The sequence below is a fragment of the Nomascus leucogenys genome, chromosome 1a, assembly GCF_006542625.1.
Source record: "Nomascus leucogenys isolate Asia chromosome 1a, Asia_NLE_v1, whole genome shotgun sequence".
NCBI lineage: Eukaryota > Metazoa > Chordata > Mammalia > Primates > Hylobatidae > Nomascus > Nomascus leucogenys.
Window position 1 is genome coordinate 48,675,448 of NC_044381.1, and position 19,170 is coordinate 48,694,617.

The 19,170-nt window shown below is 43.2% G+C and overlaps 1 protein-coding gene across 7 annotated transcripts in view; it reads right to left on the reverse strand.

Annotated features, from left to right (window-relative positions):
• NTRK2 (neurotrophic receptor tyrosine kinase 2) overlaps window positions 1-19,170 on the reverse strand; it is a 361,214-nt gene that overhangs the window by 72,784 nt on the left and 269,260 nt on the right. For all 7 annotated transcript variants that reach the window (XM_003267478.4, XM_030809390.1, XM_030809384.1 and 4 more), the window contains one exon: window positions 5,977-6,149. In XM_003267478.4, coding sequence (XP_003267526.1) covers window positions 5,977-6,149 — 173 coding nt within the window. The remainder of the gene's footprint in view (window positions 1-5,976; window positions 6,150-19,170) is intronic.

Sequence of the window (19,170 nt, forward strand, 5' to 3'; positions counted from 1 at the left end):
TTCCTTCTGTCCACCCCTCCTCCACCTTCCGCTCAACACGGGCTATGGCCAACACACAGGAGAACTCTTTTGAACCACAGCCTATTTATTCTTTTGCTGGGGAAAATTTTATTGTTTACACTATGGGGAGGGGAACTATGATTTTTTAAATCTTATTTTTCTTCTGTCTTACACACCTGGCCTCTCCCCAGCTATGTGATGACTTAGGGCACCCTAACACGCATGTCCTGCAAGGGTGGGAGGATCCGAGTCTTAGGATGCCGCCCTCAGCGCGGCAGGCTCTGCTGTGACATCCTGCGCTGTGAACCAAGATGAGCGTCATTGCCCCTGGTGGCCTGAGGGGGCGCTGCAGTGCAAGGAATAAAGGCGGGGTTTGCTGCCGGGCTCTGCCCTGCCGTGGCCAAAGGGCTTCTCTCTCGGAAAGGAAAGATCTCCCTCAAGACATTTTGAAACACTTGGAATAAATATAGAGGATTTTGCATAAATGTTAAAGTAGGTAACCTCACCTGCAGGGTTTCAGAGCCGTGTGAGTATTTGAAACTGAGAAAGCCAGAATTGTCTGAGAACACGTCAGGGTTTGCCCTGCCTCTCCGCCCTCCTTCCCTCAACTATTCAAGCCACAGGGGTATCCCCACTTCCATCCTGGCTCCAGCCTACAGTGACTGTCTTTCCCTTTGATTTCGGGAAGCATTCTGTCACCAGATCTTTCATTCCTGTATTCTCAGGGAATGAACACTGGACAAGGAGCTGGGGGGTCTCCCAGGCCCACCAGCATCCAGCGCCGTGATCCAGGGAAGCACTTTAATTTCTCTCATGTACAATTTCTTCATCAGTCAAAAATACAGAGGAATATTATACTGGGTAATCTCTTAGGTTCCTCCTGTCTCTAAATACCTGGGTTTAACCATTCCCTAGGGAGGAGTTTCCTGTTTTTGTACAAGCCAGTCCTAATATTTCACCTCTACTCAAACCACAACCCCCAGCTGCCTCTTGTCACATTGAGGAACAATGCTGGGAAAATGCTCCAGGGCTTTCTTCAGCTCAAAAGCAAGCACTCAAGGTAAGAAGCGGCACAGTGGCCAAAGCTCCGGGATATGTGAAATGAATTTGGATCCTGTCCCACACTCGCTGTGTGATTTTGGGTGAGTTACATAACCTCTCTGGGCCTGTTTCCTCACTCTGTAAATTGTAGATACTAACTGCCCCTTGCTAAGGGCATTGATGTGAGGAGGATTGACACTGTGCTTGCATAGTGCTTCGTGGCCTTTCACAGGAAAACCAGGAAGAAAGGCTTTGCAAACAAAGATTCTCTTTAAAAATGAAATTGAGAGGTGATGTGAAAACACAAGTTATCCTCTGTACATTACTTTTTTGTAACTGGCCTGTAACAGGGCTCTTCAGGATACTAGAGGGTGGGCCCTTTCCACTTCACTAAAGGTGAATCAAGCCTAACCCTTTTCAGCACTGAGGGGTCAGGGGAAATTGCCAATGTTTTCACTTCCTTAAATCTACTGTGACCTCAGCACCAGGAGAAGGGGCTGGGGTGCACATAAAGAAAATCTGAAATAAAGACCCAGAGACTCGGTCAGAATTTAATCTTCAGAGATACCATTTAAATAATAAAATCATTTGTTGATTGGCCACAGCCTTATATCAGTTCCAGAAAACTGATCTACTTTAAATATCTCTCAGAGGCAAAGGCTCCAGGATAGAGAAAAAGTTAGATGTCAGTGCAAAAGGCCACCTCTGCACAAAATTCTCTTCTCCAACCTCACACTCCGCAGACGTCAGGAAGCTGGTGGCCCTCAAATGCCTAATGCACTTTATATTAGTATGTGTGGGTTGGGGAAGACTCCTGGATTTTTAAACAGTCATTTCCCCTGTTTATATCTGGATATTTGCTGTTCGACGTTTTGAACACGGCTCTTTAAATAAAACAAGTCGCTGGATGCTTTCTCTGAGCAGAACATACTGCTGTAAAAAGTGGGTAGGTGGGTCTGCTACACAAATCCTTAAGAGGGACAGAAATACAGTTAACACTGCAATCCTCTGCTTTCACTTTCCCAGGTCCTCGTGAAGTCTTAGAAATAAAAACACATTCATCTCTTCCAGGAAGACATTCCTTAAGAGGTAAAAAAAAAAAAAAAAAAAAAAAAAAAAAAAAGCACCATCAGCTCCCTGGCTTGGGAAGCAAGTAGCAGGTTCATAGGCCTGACTTAGCTGTCCAGTTCTCTCCAGTGTGGGTTACAGCCAGCACTGCACCAACTGCTCTGGCTCCAGGATTCTATAGCACACCACTTTCCTTCTGGTCTTTTTAACAACCACCTCAGCAGAGAGGATGGCAGAGTGGTTAAGACCATGAGGTTTTTGCAGCCAGGGGCTGCAGGTTTGAATCTCAGCTCTGTCATCTGCTACCTGTGTGATTCAGTTTCCCCAGCTGTAACGTAGGAATGATGGCAAGGATGGTTTATACCCTAAAACATATTAAAATGCTTAGGAAGTTCAATAAATGTTAGCTGTGATAGTTTGAAAAATAGTAGTCTATCTTTCCCCTCATTAGAAGGGAACTCTGGACAGATTCTAAGAGGAAAAATCATGAAACTCCTGCAAGCAAAGACATGTGTTTTATTCCTCACTTCCCACCCAACTAGCTTAGAGCCTGGCCATGCTGGTGCTTAATATATGGCTTTTGGATGAATAAAGAGGATAGGGAGACAAGAGAAGACATCTGTCTTTATAGGGCAGAGCTGATACAGCTGGGGACTTTTCATGGCAGCTAAGTGCCCAGCTCCCTTGCGGAAAGAGGACAGCCTATATTTGCAGCATGTTAGTGCACCTGAGAACTAGACTTTTGGCATGGCAAACCTCTTGTTCCCAGAGTTTAGCAGGTTCTGAAACCAAGCAGGCTAGGTTTCCATTGCTCCACACCCTGTGCAAGGTGCCAAGGGAGAACCAGGTGCCTGTTACTTCTGCAAGGCAGGAAGGAGAGCTAGGGAGAAGGAGAGGCTGAGTGAGAAAGTGAAACAGTCAAGTTGCAACACACACACACACACACATTCATGTACGTACAGACACACTGTGAGCTCATGGAAGCATTTAATTGCATCCAGGTGAGCACATTTGGATTTCTTATGCTACAGTTTTTGGAAAGCACCATCTTAAATTAGGGAAGTAGACTGGGGCATGGGAACAATGGGAAAATATTTCTCCTAGAAGCAGCCAGACCTCAACCACATTCAGCTTTTTTCTTCCTGTCATGTTAGAGCTGACAAGACAATGTTCAAAAGTCATCCCCTGTCCTATCACTTACAAGAAAAATTTTGCTGACGTAGGATAATGCATCAGGATTGTCTCAGAATACTGCAAATCGGCTATATATTCCTAATTCCACCTGGCATTTCCTCACCCACACAATCATAGGAAAAGCAGAGAACAGGGATCCAGCCCAGCCAAGAGGAACTAAATTGCACATGGATCTACGAGGCTAAAGAGGGTAAAAATGATCCAGACGGCACCAACCATGTGATGCCATTTCTAAAAACAGCAGTATGTTCTCGCAGTGATTGACTGATTACTTAAACTGCAGTGTCTGAGTCTTCCAGCAGATACATGAAGCTTACTGGGGCTGATTTCTGTGCAAAGCCCTCTTCAGCACCCATGGAAATGAGAGGCAGACAGAGAGTCCCAGGTGTTGCCATCACAAAAAAGGTGTCACTTCCCCAGGATTTCAGATCTCTCAACCAAAACGAAGAGGAAATTGTGGCAGAAATGAAGTATTGTGAAAGATTGTGAGGACAACATTTCTTGATTACCTCTCAGTCCAACAATGCACACACTAGACCTTGAGATGGATTAAATGATACCCCTTTCACGGGTAAGGAAACTGTGCTCAGCAAGGGCAGGGAAACAGCCTTTAACACCTTTCCTAACTATTACTGTCTACCAAGATATCACAAGCAGCCCATTTGCTAATCTTTCCAAAATGAGGACTAGCTAAATTTTTTAAAAAATAACACATTAGACGCAGATAAAACTTAGAGAGCATACAAGGCAGGCCTACCTGAGAACAAAGGTGACTGAGTGAACTGGGGTGGAGGCTCGTTTAAGGGACGCCAGCAGCTGATGCAGAATAGGAAGGAGAACCCGAATCTCCCGTCCTCACTACTGGGCCCTCTTACTCTTTAGGTTCATAATAATGTATTTTCCACTTCCACAGAAGCCAAAGCATCACTTGCCTTCCTTCCCCAAGGAGTATCTTGCTCAGCACATTTCTTCCCTCCCTTGGTAGATGCAGGAGAACACTCACTATGGACCCTACCAGGGTGATCACCAACTTCCTGCATCTTATCAAACTCAGCTCTCCTTGTGATTTCTCTTACTGAGGCAGCTGGTTTACCAGCTGACATCATTCCTGGCAGAATTCAAGCGTCTGCTTATTGAACGCTCCCCATTCCCTCCTACGCCAAGAGCTTTCTATACTTATGCTAGTTCAGTCCTCATGCCTACCCTGCCGGCTCAAGATTCTCATCAGAACAGCTAAGAGACTTGCCTGAGGTCACTCAGCTAATAATGCCTAGACTGAGACTCAACTTCAGCTGTGTCTGGAGGCCAGAATCCCTACTGGTATCATCATGCAGCATGGTCTCCTCAAAGGTCAACACTTATATCGTGTGAGTTAGCTTCACTGTTTCAAAGCAACTTGACCTTTCTTCCCAGATCACAGTCACTTTCAGCCATTTCTCACTTGCTCTATCTTGTGGTTCCTCCTAGTTCGCTGTATGCATCACCTGAGGGAGGGGATTTCTTGAGAAGGCGCAGCTGAACTAAAACCCAATCAGGGCCAGGTGTGGTTGCTCATGCCCATATTCCCAGCACTTTGGGAGGCCAAGGGAGGCAAATCACTTGAGGTCAGGAGTTCGAGACCAGCCTGGCCAACACGGCAAAACCCTGTCTTTACAAAAATATGAAAATTACCAGACACGGTGGCACATGCCTGTAATCCCAGCTACTTGGGAGGTTGAGGTGGGAGAATCGCTTGAACCTGGGAGGCGGAGGTTGCAGTGAGCCGAGATCACATAACTGCACTCCAGCCTGAGTAACAGAGTGAGACTCTGTCTCAAATAAATAAATAAATAAATAAATCCCACCCAATCAGGCCAATGCTAGAAATTCAAATGACGCTAACCCTAATCAATAGCCCAGTGACTCCCTTTATAGTCAACATTTTCTCTTCCTTGCCTTGCCTTTTTCTGAAGACCCCACATCCCACAAATCTTCTCAGTTGAAGCTGTCCATCTTTTCATGACCTCAGGGTCTCCGCATAATCTGGAAGACTCCATAATCTGGAGTCTTCAATCAATGTTTTTACCTCCTTCGTTCTGAAGCTTTTCTTCTTTGGATTTTGATCTTTCCACTGTAGATCCTCTGAACTACTGGCCTCCTGGTTATTCTTTTCATCCTTAGAATAAAGTCCAAGCACCTGCCCCACCCTTTCAGCCTTGATTCCTCCAGCTGTTTTTCTGCTTCCCTTCCTTACTGTTCATTCCACAGGCTGGGAACTTGAAAACTTCACTCTCACTGGACTGCACTTTCCATTGTGACACCTGGGTACCTTAGCTCTTCCTGTTTCCTTTGCCTTTAATAACACCACATGGCAAACTCCTACGGATCATCTAAGGCCCATCCCAAATGCCCATGTCACATACCACTCAATGTAGCAAATGTTCAGTGAATGCAGACTGAATTGAGTTGGATCATTTGCATCACATTACATAGAATTCATTGACTAAGGAAAAAGAACAAAACTGTCACCTTCTTTTTTCTCTCCTCCTTTCTCTGGCATACGCTGGTGTCATTATCAAATAAGATGCTTTGAGAAAGGTCCAGGGGTCCCTTGTTCCCTCCCACGAACCTGCTCCATTCCTGAACCCTGAAGTCCTGCTCCCTCCTGGAGCCCACCTCCCCACCTCACTGTACCTGAGGAACTTGTTGAGGTCCCCGTGCTTCATGTACTCAAAGACCATGATGAGGGGGTCGCCCTCCACGCAGACGCCGTAGAACTTGACGATGTGCTCGTGCTGGAGATTGGTCAGGAGCTCGGCCTCGCGGTGGAAGTCCTTGCGTGCATTGTCACTGGCATCCTTCAGGGTCTGGGGGTGGGCGTTAAAAGAGAAGGATTACTTCAGTGGGCCCTACGATACTGAGGTAGGAAAGACATCCATCTCATTTGTTAGGCAAAAGATGAGAAAACAGCCTAGTTCCTAAGGAAATAATGTTTGTGCTAATAACTGATGAATAACTCCTTAGGCATATGCAAAGCTTTCCAGCTATGACACACTTTCACAGAGGTTCTCTCATTAGGTTAAAGACAGGAGGTCTTTTTAGGGTCCACATCCTTTCTAACCCTGGCCTGCACCCAATAATTCCCATGGGCTTCTCTCCCTTGTTGGTGCCTGTTCTGCTTTCTGTGATGCTATGTGCAGCTGACCTCTGCTCAGATAATGTTATGATTCAGTAGAAAGAAGAGTATAGTGAACCTTTGTGGACCCATCTCCAGCTTCAGCAACGATCACTTTGCCTGTCTTTATGTAGCACTGCACGGAGCATTCTCCAGCCTGTGCTCACAAACACTGCCGGCTCACAAAACATCCCTGCCCAGCAAGCTGCAAGAAGAGTGGTCACGCTGCCAAGGTGAAGATGCCCAGGAGCATGACAGCTGGGTTTTGGTGCCTTTAGTTCTCTGCTTAGATAACTCTGCCACTGTGGTGTCATAACAGGGCAAAGCTGGCATTTAGTGGTGCATATAATGTGCTGAGCTCTTGGCATGTGCCCATCACTGAGCCAGAGCTGTGATGACATCAAGAAGGCAATGTCCCAGATCCTAGTCTCAGGCACTTATGGGCAAATAGGGAGATATGACATGTATATAAATAACTGAAATTCAAGCTCAAAACCCACTGTCCTGAATGAATCAGCACCTGCATCTCTCTCCAGCTCTATCCCTTGACACTCCTCTCAAAACCCATGCATCCACATTAGGAACTGTCTGCAGCTGCCCCAATGACAACAGGCCATGCCTCCCTCCCTTTGCACATGTGCATTCCTCTGCCTGGAATGCTATATTGGGTGTGGTCACTGGCATGGGAGGTTGAACTCCCCACCTTTGCCAAGGCTGTTCACTTCCTAATCCTGGGAGCCTGTGAATATGTTGCCTGATGCGGCAAACGCAGCTTTGCAGATGTAACTAAGTTAAGGGTCTTGAGGTGGACAGATTATCCTGGATTATCCAGGAGTGCCCAATGTCATTACAAGGGTCCTTATAAGAGCAAACAGAGCCCGGGTACAGTAGCTCATGCCTGTAATCCCAGTACTTTGGGAGGCTGAGGCGGGCAGATCACCTGAGGTCAGGAGTTCGAGACCAGCCTGGCCAACATAGTGAAACACTGTCTCTACTAAAAATACAAAAATTAGCAGGTGTGATGGTGTGTGCCTGTAATTCCAGATACTCTGGGGGCTGAGGTAGAAGAATCACTTGAACCCGGGAGGCAGAGGCTGCAGGGAGCCAAGATCATGCCACTGCAATCCAGCCTGAGCGACAGAGCGAGACTCTGTCTCCAAATAAATAAATAAAAGCAAAGAGAGAGCCATAAGGACAGAAGATCAGACAGGAGAAAAGATGTCACATTTCTGGCTTTGAGGATGAAGAAAGGGGCCATGAGCCAAGAAATGTGGGTGGCCTCTAGAAGCTGAAAATGGCAAGAAAACATGCTAACCTAGAACCTCCAGAAGGAACCAGCCCTGTAACATCTTGTCTTTAGCTCAGCAAAACTGATTTCAGGTGTCTGACCACCAGAACTGAGATAAATCACTTGTGTTGTTTAGGCTGGTGAATTTGCAGTAATCTGTTACAGCAGCCGTAGAAAACCAATATACCTGGCTAGTATCTAGCAGTCCTCCAAGACTCAGTTCAGCTGCCACCTCTCCGAGACGTGTTCCCTGACCACCCTTCCTTGCTGTCACATCCCCTCTGCACTGCAGGCCAGAGTGGCTGACTCTGCTGGGTGCACCTCATACTTACCTCTATCACATCACAGACCACAGTACATTCCGATTGCATGTTTACTTGCTTATCTCTGGTACAGGCTGTGAGCTCCCTGACCCAGGAACTATGCATTTCTGCATTGCCAGCCCTGGGCAGAGCACGGGGCGAGTATTCAACATCTATTTGTGTAATGAATGAAGAAGGCCACGAGAACTAAACACTGACAGCAAGAGAGGTCAGAGAGGCAGTGGTTGCTTCTAACTGAGGAAAATGCATACTTCTCCCGGCAGAAGTGGCATGTGAGTGGTAAATCCCATCTCCAGGGAGACTACAGTCAGTCATTAAGGTTAGATGGCAAATGGGAACATCTGTGTTCACTTAAATTTAGTATTGGAATGGAATGAAAGCACTGTCATCTGTCAGATATGTACTGACTGCAAAACTAAAATATGATATCCAGTGTCCAGAACATGGCCAGGTCCCTGGTGGTCATTTTCTAGATCACGGCCTCGGTGCTGCTGTCCCTGTGGGGACATTCCTGACCTATGTGACCTGGAGACCTTGAATGTGCCACAGGTGAAGTTCCCCAGGGAGCAGATCTGAGCTAGAGATTAGCAGGTGAGGCATTTATTAGGGCACGCTCTCGGGATCAATACTATTTTCACTTTACTCTGCGGTTTTCTGAGAAGTGTCTTTATAAGCACCACCAGCTCTGTTTGGAAAAGTGAGTGAATTTGGGTCAGCAAGTGCTCAGGGGCCATAAAGCTTCGATGGGGCTGTTGCCATAGAAACTGCACATTCCTTCATTAAATAACAAAATGAACAGTGGCCGGGAACCTGGGGTCTGGGTCTCTGCTCCCTTGAAGCTACAGAAACTGGGCCTGTCATGGCCCTTGTGCCACCCAGATTTAATTAGTTTAGTGTTTAGCTAGATCCAAACTCAACTCCTTTGCATCCGTCTTGCACAGGGATAAGTGATGTGCTTATCTTACTGAACTTCACAGTAGAAAAATAGCAGATGAGGTATGGAGGGTATAGAGGAGATGGAGGGGATGGAAGAGATGGAATTCTATCTTCTGGGTCCTTCTCCTGGGCCCATGGAGCAAACCACACACACCAGTGCCTTTCTCACACCTGCACTTGCATAATGGTGGTGGGTACATGTCTGTCTCCACTCCTGCCTTTGACAGTTGAAGTGTGTCCTGTTCACCCTTTTATCATCTGCTGTCTAATCCAGTATCAGGCAACTAAAAGAACCCCTGACACATGAAGTTTGTGCAAAGTAGAGATAAAAGAATGTGAGGAAGAATGACCAGTGAATGATCATCTGGAAAAGTTGAACATGGGAAAGCAAAACTGAGGAGTGGAAATGAAAGAAGTACCAGGAAAAGAAAGCAAGTGAAAGGACCTGCTTCCAAGGCTGAGGAGAGCTGCCCAAATGCACTCTCTCCTAGAAAGTTGGCCCCAAACTTGTGTTCCCCTTCCAGTCAAAGGACAAATCCTCACAATGGTGGTGCTCAAACGGAAGGGGTTCTAGCTTAGCATCAGAAGAGGCAGGTTCAAATCCTGGCTCTGCCCTCGAGCTCTCTGAATCTGGTTTTCTTCTTTGAGAGTGAGGATAACAATATCATCATCTACTCCACAGGGACATGAGGAGAATGATGCAAGGTAGTGTAAGCTGGGATGTTTTCCTTGGTAGAGAGGGACATTTGATTATTTGAATTTGAAACCACAACCAGTCTTGTATTCAGTTTGCTCACATAAGAATCCAAGAAGGTCAAAGTATGCATGAATAAGGCTCAGGGGCCAACCCAAGATATGAGAGCAGAGGTGCTGCTGGAGCTACTGCTTCTTCCCAGAGGACCGTTCAACCTCCTGAAAGTATCGTACTGCACACAGAGGTCCAGCCCTTGGCCTGCAATGTTTTTTCAGAGATCCAGTCTCTACAGAGGATGCTGTGAGTCACTGAGATAGCTTATTTCTAAGGCACATGCCTATCTTTTCCAGTGATTTGGAAAAGGTACTGACCCTTGAAGGTCATTATCACAAGGCATGAACAAATTCTGTGTATAATCTTTCTGCTCAAATTTTAGCTATGTAGTATTGATTCAAGAATGCTAGATTGGGCCGGGCGCAGTGGCTCACGCCTGTAATCCCAGCTACTCAGGAGGCTGAGGCAGGAGAATGGCGTGAACCCGGGAGGCAGAGCTTGCAGTGAGTGGACAGCACGCCACTGCACTCCAGCCTGGGCAACAGAGTGAGACTCCGTCTCAAAAAAAAAAGAATGCTAGACTGTCTGTGTGTGTGTGTGTGTGTGTGTGTGAGAGAGAGAGAGAGACAGAGAGAGAGAGAGAGAGAGAGAGAACAAGGTTTTCTTTTTTGAAACGCCAACCTGAAAGAGTTAAGAAGCATCTAACATTTCCATGTCCCCAAAGCAAAATATGGAAAAGAGCCCATTCTCAGTGCAATGTCAAAAACTGTGCTTCAGTAACATTTTCGAAATTGAGAGAAGAGATTCCACTATTCATGGGGCAAATGCATCTCACAAACCTGGCCTCATCCAACATGCCCATCCATTTTTGCATGTTGGGTCTTTTTTCTAAATTATGATTCAATTCTATTTTAAGAGATTCAGAAAATATGGCGGTAACAACTTGGGCAAAATCATCTTCTGAATTTGGCACTGTAAGGGCAGAATTTTTCTAAGGGTGGAACCATAGCCAGATAGCAATCAGAAGCTGGAAAATCCTGCTATCAACCCTATTTATAAAAATCATCTCTGTTTTAGTACCATGGCTGATTGTCATTTTACTCAATTATGCAAGGCTTGGCTGGTTCCCTGAGTCCCTTGGCAATGCACTGAGGCCATGAATATGGGGTGGCAGCTTCCCTTACTGACAATCCCTCTTCTTCAGGTTCATTTTGACAAGCATATTTGCCCGATCACTGAGCATTGCTATTTTCTTACTCCTACTGTCTGCTTTGTAGTCTCATTTCTTCTTATTCCTGGTGAATTTCCTGACACCCCAAAGCTGCCATCTTTTCTGAAGACACTCTTAAGAGAGAGGGCTCCTCCAGAACTATAGCGAGATACTGCCTGGAGTACATATTGGTTCAGAATTGGAAATAATGCACTAGCATGAAATAAATTTCAGCACAGAACTGAGAAACTAGTGATGGTGAAATAGAAGAGCAAAAACAAAAGAAAAATCAAAATTCATATGAAATGCTTCAGCAAAATATTAAGGTTAATGGAAAGCTAGTAAGAGAGGCAAGAGGGCTTATTTGAAATCATTGGTGTGATAGAATATTGTAGGACATGACAAACGATCATCCATTTCAAAGTATAGGTGGTTTAGGAGAGATGAGGTAAAATAGAGGTTGTGTTCTTTTTAAAAATACTGATCTTATATTCTTCTTCTCATATATTTTAGAGATCATAGAAACAGTGTCTTTGTTAAGGTGAAAGACAAAATATAAAAGAGATTATTATGGTAAGACCTCACTATGCCCAATTCCCACCATAGTGTTTAAAACACAGAGGGAAATTTAAAAACTCCCAAACCAGTCAACCAAGATGCATGAGAATGTTTGGTTAATATGCCTGAGTTCCTCTGGGTTAGGATCACTATGGCAAGATCTGTTGCAAATGGAGAATCTTTAGTCTCCTGATGGCTTCTGGATGTGTACTGTCCAATATGGTAGCCAACAGTCACAGGTGGCTAGTGATGATTTGAAATTTGGCAAGTCCAAATTGAGATGTATTTTAGGTAAAAAAAAACCTAACAGATTTTGAGACCCTGCTATAAATAAAATAATATAAACTCTCTCATTAATATTTTATATTAATAATACATAGAAATGATAATATAGATATGTTGAGCTAAATAAACTATATCGATAAGTTTCATATGTTTCTTTTTACATTTTAAATATGCATACTAAGAATTTCAAAATTACAAATGTGACTCGCAATAGTGGCTCACATTATGCTTCTGTTGGACTTCATTGTTCTATAAAAGCCACCTCCATAGGCTATTAGTGAGCCAACCTCTTTCTTGGGAATGTTGGAAAACATTTCTAAACTACAAAATTGAGATAGAATTAAGGTAGACACACTTATAAGTTTGTTACAGGCAATGATTAACCACGCATTTAGAACAAGCCTTGATCATAATGCTGCATGCTGCATGAACTTCTAACGACAGGATCTTTTCTAAAAATAGGTAGAGGAAGTGTCTATCAAATTCTTACAAAATTCAGCTTTGGAGGAGTGTATTTTAATGAATTCATGGATAGAAAGAACTTGGTAGAAATAAAATCTTAGAAACTAGAGAGAGTGCAATAGGTAGCTTCCCAACATCCCTACAGATGTAAAAACTCATTAAATGATTGTATGAAGAGGATAGTGATCACAAACACTCAGACTGTGCTTGCTATGTGCTAGAAAACAATACTCTATGTGTATCAACTCAGTTAGTTGTATATAACTCCTTTGACAGGACTTCAATTATGTACCAAGTGACAACCTCAAATACAAGATTTATAGCCAGGGTGTTCACTGCTATCTTTATTTTCTCAGCCATACTGGCTCTTCCAGCTCAGATCTAACAAGGCAACTATCCAAAGGGAAACAGGAGGTTAAGTTCTGATTCACATACTTTAAACTATTTGCAATAATATGGTGGATAAAATAGACGGTTTATGCTTGCATATTATATCAAGTTGCATATTAGAAATGTTATGTCTTTGTATAGGAAACTAATTCGTAACAACTGTCAATTAGAGAAATATTGACTCAAAAGAGAGTGAATCAGAAGTTGACCTCCAATATGGACAACTGCAATATATTTACAGGCTTTAAATACACCAGCATAAAATTTTCCGATAAAATTTTGCTAGACATAAAGGAGCTGGTGGATCATGGTAGACCATGGTTTGGGAATTCGTTCATCATGTTAAAGTAAATTAAAAAGCAGCACAACTATTTCAATGCATACATTCCAGAGATACAAAAGTGTGAAATGAATCCTCCAGCTATGTTTGATGCCAGATGAGTCCTCATTAGAGTGAAATGCACTGTTTTGTTTTAGCTTTTCTGAAAATATGTGGATAAATAGAAGATAAGCCAGAAATGAGGGTCACCAAAGTGATTAACAATTCAAAAATCAGATCCCTGACCCAAGGTCTAAAGTTGAAATTACTGGGAAAGGTATATTGATATAGGAACTTAATAATTAGGGCCTATCTAATTCAAATGCCTCTCTATCTTACAGTGCATTCCTGCATGCGTGAGTGCACACACACACGCACACACACACTCTTGAGTGTGTGCACCAGGAAAGAATGTACCTACCCAAAGAACAATAGAAATCTAGTCTATTAAGCAACATCTGGATAATAAAGACAATCACAGACACTATTAAAAGTTTTACAGTTTCTGTTCCTAGATCCTTATAAGTGTAGAATTGTCAGTGCTTTCTACAACATTATGTCATGTTGACACAAACTATTTTTTTAGAGTAACACTAACAAATGTCTTCTTAAGTAACTAATCTTTTCATCATCAATTTCCATTTTGTGGGAACAAGTATTTCACATGCCAATGTAAGTGGAAATGTGGGAAGGAGGCACCAGAAGAGAGAGGAATGGGAGAAGGACTTCACAATTAATGAAGACGTGAAAAGTAATATGATGACTGTCATAAAAAATAAAAAGAAATAATGAAAAGAGCCATCTGCCTTAGAAGTAACCTTGCCTGGGTAGAGCACTTGAGTCAACTAACTCTTGATGCTTTTTCTCATCTATGTTTTTTTTTTTAAACTGTTCCAGAATTGGAGAGAATGTACTTTTCTTGTGAGCCCTTATACTGCTCTTGTACAGATTCTGAGACAAGTGGCTCTGGTTGCTTCTATTCCCAAAGGTGGCCTCTTCTGTACCACGTGACCACCTCAGATGATTGGATGGAAGGTAGGTGTCCTGGCATAAAGACTAAATGGCACTGCAGATGACTAATTGGAAGAAGTGGACCATAGTATTTTCCTTCTTGGGGAATCAGCAAGTGAGTCATGTAGGCAGTGTGGGCAGTAGCTGGTATGAAAGCAGCAGGCAAATATTAGGGAGCAGCAGAGGCAAGAGACAGCTGCACTAAGCAGGGGAGTCCCAAGGAGATTCCCTGATGTCTCCTGCTGAGATGATAAAGAAGGGACAGTCACCAGGGCTGCCTCAGATCTTGAGTGAGCTTTCAGATACCAGGTCTTCTCATCACAGGGAGGCCAAGCTCTCCTGCAATTCCTATTTGAGTTGGTCATCTTTCACTTTCTTCTGTCAGATCTCTTTCTCCCTTCTTTTAGTTATAGCATCTCTAATATTCCTCCAGGGAACCAATACTCCCCCACGTTCAGTCCATATGGGTTGGGTAGAGTGGACCCCAACTTTCATTTCCAAGGGTCGGTATGTGACCCAGGCCTGGATAATCAGAATATTCCACTCCTCTTGCCAGAGGGTCTGGTGACACAGCCCAAGATAAGCCAATAGGAGTTATCCCTTGGATTTTTGCATAGCTATTTGGAAGGAGGAGCTCTCTTTCTTTTGAGTTGCTGGGAGGGCAGGATCTAAGCCCTGAGTCATCGCTGTCGAGTCTTTAGCAAAATGTGGAAATAACTTGCCTGAGAATTAAGCCAATACAGAGGGAAGCAGAGCCAAGGGATGGAGAAAGAGCATTGTTCATTCCCTGGATCTAGTGGTGCCTGAAAGCTGGGATACCCGTAGGTAGGTTTTCTAGTAGCATGGATTTCTAGAAGCCAATAAATTCTTTTTTTCTGCTTAAGCCAGCTTGAGTTGGGTTTCCAATGAACATGATATTGTTCTTTTTATAAAAGCTGATTATAATAGTTTGCTTGTATTCCCCTGAGGCCTAAACACTCCCTCAGGAATCCAGTATATCTTATTTCCACTTACTCCCTTGAATTAAATTTCTACTTGGGAAAATATGAACATGTCTCGCATCCATCCATACAAACGACGTAACTAACACACTCCTTTATATTATTTGATAAGTGTCATTGTGTTGGATTTCCTAAATCTGGTTCACCAGGACACATGTAAAATTCAATAAATGAAAATATGGTACCCAATGAGCACTGGACTGTGTTTAAGTCCTAGGTCTGACATTGACATTAAATGATCTCTTTTAAGCTAGGTGACCTTAGATGGGTCATTTGTCTTCTTTGGATTCCTGTTTCTTCATTGGCAAAATGGTGAAGTTAAGCTAAAGAATATCAATATCAGCTCTATATATCTATATAGTGATTCAATCATTTCTAAAATAATTTCTTGTTAGATTACGTTATTCTATATATATATCATCTTCACAGCTTCTTTCAGCTATAAAAGTCTATGACTATCAATAGATCATCAAATTATTTCCCTACCTAGAAATGCCAACTGTCAACTCTTTTTTTTCTTCTCTTTTTTTCTTTTTTTTTTTTTTTTTGAGTTGGGGTCTCACTCTGTCACCCAGAGTGGAGTGCAGTGGTGCAATCTCGGCTTACTACAACCTCTGCCTCCCAGGCTCAAGCAATCCTTCCACTTCAGCCTCCCAAGTAGCTGGGACCACAGGTGCATGCCACCACACTCAGCTAATTTTTTGTATTTTTTGTAGAGCTGGGGTTTCATCATGTTGCCCAAGCTGGTCTTGAACTCCTGAGCTCAAGCAATTCATCTGCCTTGGCCTCCCAAAGTGCTGGGATTACAGGCATGAGCCACCACACCTGGCACAACTCTCTATTTATCAAAAGGCTATTATTTTCATATTTTTGTTCTTCCATGCGCCCACCCATCCATCCCTTCATTCATTCAACAAGCATTTACTGCATACTACTATGTATGAGGCAATGTGCTAAAAGGCTCTATTGCCATCCTGGGGAATATGCCACTCTACTAGAGGAGACAGACATTCAATGCCATTCATTAAGTAAGCCCAGAAATATATATATAATTTTAAAATATTGACAAATGCTATAAAGGACAAGTACAGATGTTTTAATAGCATATATCATGGAGATGTGACCTAGATGGAGGAGCAAACGAGGCACATCCTCCCCAAGAGGGACAACTTGAATTGAGAGCTGATGGGTGGATGGGAGTTACCTGGACCAAGAGGCTGGGTAGGGGCCATCCCGACATGGAAATGGAAGAAACATGTTGGATGCCACTTGGGGCCTGCCTCATTATGTGCTAGAGGATTTATCAGAAAACTTTTCCAAACTCTTGGTGGAGAAAAACATCATCATTTTCTCTGTTGACAAGAAAGAATTCGGAAACATGAAAAGCAAAAATCCTAAGTCAGATTCCAACGAAAGTGCTTGCTGAAGTCAAATTTTACCGTTTTTTAACTTGCCAAGTCTTCCTGTGCAACACCTCTGACTCACTTTAACTTACACCTTGGGGAAGTCACTCGACTTCCTTGAGTCTCAGTTTTCTCATCCATAAAACATGAGGCTTGGGTTATATATATGATTTCTAAGGTCTCTCTCCTATTCAGCATTTTATGTTTCTAGAAATACACCTGAGTTAGTGGGGAGGGGAGGAGAGACCATGAATCCCACAATGCACACTTGTGGATATATTTAAAAAGCAAAAATCAGTGTGGATTCATAGTACAAGGAAATGTTATAGGTATTGCAGCTTTGGAAATACAGGTTGGATGGAGCCAAAAATAGCTAATGCATCCACAGTTAATGCAGGGATACTGCGATGAAGCGTTTCCTTGGCAATTGACTTACTTAAAGGTAAAGTAACTCAGTTTGATCAAAGACTGGTTTCTCTGCTTCTCCTCCTCTCTATGGGTTCTTTGATTATAACTCAGTGCAAAGGGAAAAATGGTTGATAGATCAATTTCACTAAAAAAACAAAGGTCATCCAAAAATATCAGGAAAGCGACAATCCGATTGGATCCAAACAAGCAAATACTCTGATGGGAGAGGCATGCTCAGCTCTGTGTGCCCTCAAGTGTTGTGCACATGCCTTAGGATTACTTCTGCCCTAAATCTCTTCCTATGGATCCCCCAAGCTCTTAAATCATCAACACCAGAATTTACAGGAATCTGACATCTGTCAATCTGAACATAAAGCCTTAGATTTCACACCAGAGTCAGCTCCTTCCAGAGAAGGAAAAAGGACAATAGCTGCTATTTCTTAGCATGCATAATCAATGCTGCAGGGGTTGCTAAGCAACAGCAGAAAGGCTGTCAAACATCCCTGGGTGTCTCCAATGGAGAGGAGCAAGCCCGGCAGTCACTCCACAGAGGTGAGAAGCTGTGCAGTCCCCGGCAGCTGCATTCGGTTGGTTTCATTCCTTTAAAAAATCCCTTCATTGTGGTCAGGGCTGAACCACAGACATTTTCTTCCCAGGCTCCTTTGGATAGTCTTTGAATACACTTTCAATAGGCCTAAAGCCCTAAAAATGAGCAGGTCAGGCTGGCGAGTGACAGCTCTGTGAAAGGTCCATGGGTTATTCTGATCCAATTCAGCCTGGAGCCTGTGGAAGGTCCGGCTAGTCCCTTATGTGGCTGCAGCCTCTGAATCCCAGAGAGTTGAAATAAACATCCTCTCTGAAGCTTGAAATTACTCTAGCAAACATAAGCAAAACCTCCCATTTAAAAAAAAAATTCATATGTAAGGTCACTGACATGAGACTTCTTAAGTTTGTGACCATGAAGTTAGAATGAATTTTTAGTCTGCAGGCACTTTATCCTCCTTATTTGAGATGACAGATGATAGTTTCATTTGAATTTCAACAAGAATGAAACTAGCAAAGAGAAGAGTTGGGATTTAACAAAGAATTAAATCCTGTTTTTCCTTTTTTTAAGCAGTGTTGATTAAAGATCATCATAGGTCATTACTTTGCAAATACTTACTTGGCAAAGCCAGGATGTATATGAAGACTAGGCCCTAGGTCTGGTTCAGAGGTGGAACTAGGAATGTGATTGGGATGTAAACCAGAGAGGGGCCTCGCTGACAGTGGTAATGGGACATATGCCCAAACAGAAGCATGCCGTGGGCAGGAAAGTGGAATGGCATAAGATGTCTTTTAAGGCCAACCCAGGTACTAGGCTAAACATCACCGTCACCAACTGACTCTTCATTGTTAGTTGTCCAAGCCCTGAAGTCCTGTTTGAGCATATGTTTGGAAGGAAATGTAACACATAAGCTGAGGGTGCCCTGGATTCAGCTACGCAACACACTCTCCTTAAAGGTATTGCAGGAAGTACAGAGAAGTAGGCACAGGGCAAGAAGTGGTACTAAGATGAAAGGCCATACCCACTGAGAAATCTGTTGGCTCTATCTCTATATCTGCCTGAGGTTTCTCAGCTATTTCTACACTCTCATCTAGGATTCCCTAGTCTCCCAGGATTTCTTTACATTCAAAGAGTCCATCTTGTGACACCCTCAGAGTCTGAAGGTCTGACTTAGCTTCCTGGGTGGCAGTACAAAATATGCGCCCAGGACACGAATCCAGGGTCTTAAGTTTCCTTGTCTATAATACATGGCTAGCCTAGGATTAGATGTTCCCAAAGATTCTTCCAGCTCTAACATGTGATCAAACTATGAATTTACAAAAATAGAGCTACCTTTTGGTCTCATTTAACCAAAAGGGGGAAAAAAAAGATACAGTAAGAAGAAAACAGAGACTGCAGATTTAACACTGCCAAATGTTCTGAACATTTTGTGCTAAACAATGACAAACAAAACTTTTTGAGTAAGTAAAAGAAAGGAGGAAGTAATAGCAAAAGCAAGAATTAAACATCTCCAGAATGACTGCAAGATTCTTTGCCACCTTCTACCCCATTCACCTTCACATCTCTCTAGGATCTCCTTCCTCTCCTCTCTCCTCTCTCCTCTCTCTCTCTCCCCCTCCATTTGTCCATCTTGGGGAGATGATGTTTATTTGAAAAATGTTTACATTTATCATTCCTAGGAAGGCCTGTTCTTTATTCACCCCAAAGTACAGAGTTTAGGAGTCTTCTCTGAGAGTATAGGAGTATCATGCCACCTTGGTTAGTTTCTTTTGGTGACAAAGAAAGCAAATGTACAGTTTTTCTATTTGGATAAACTTTAATAGAAAA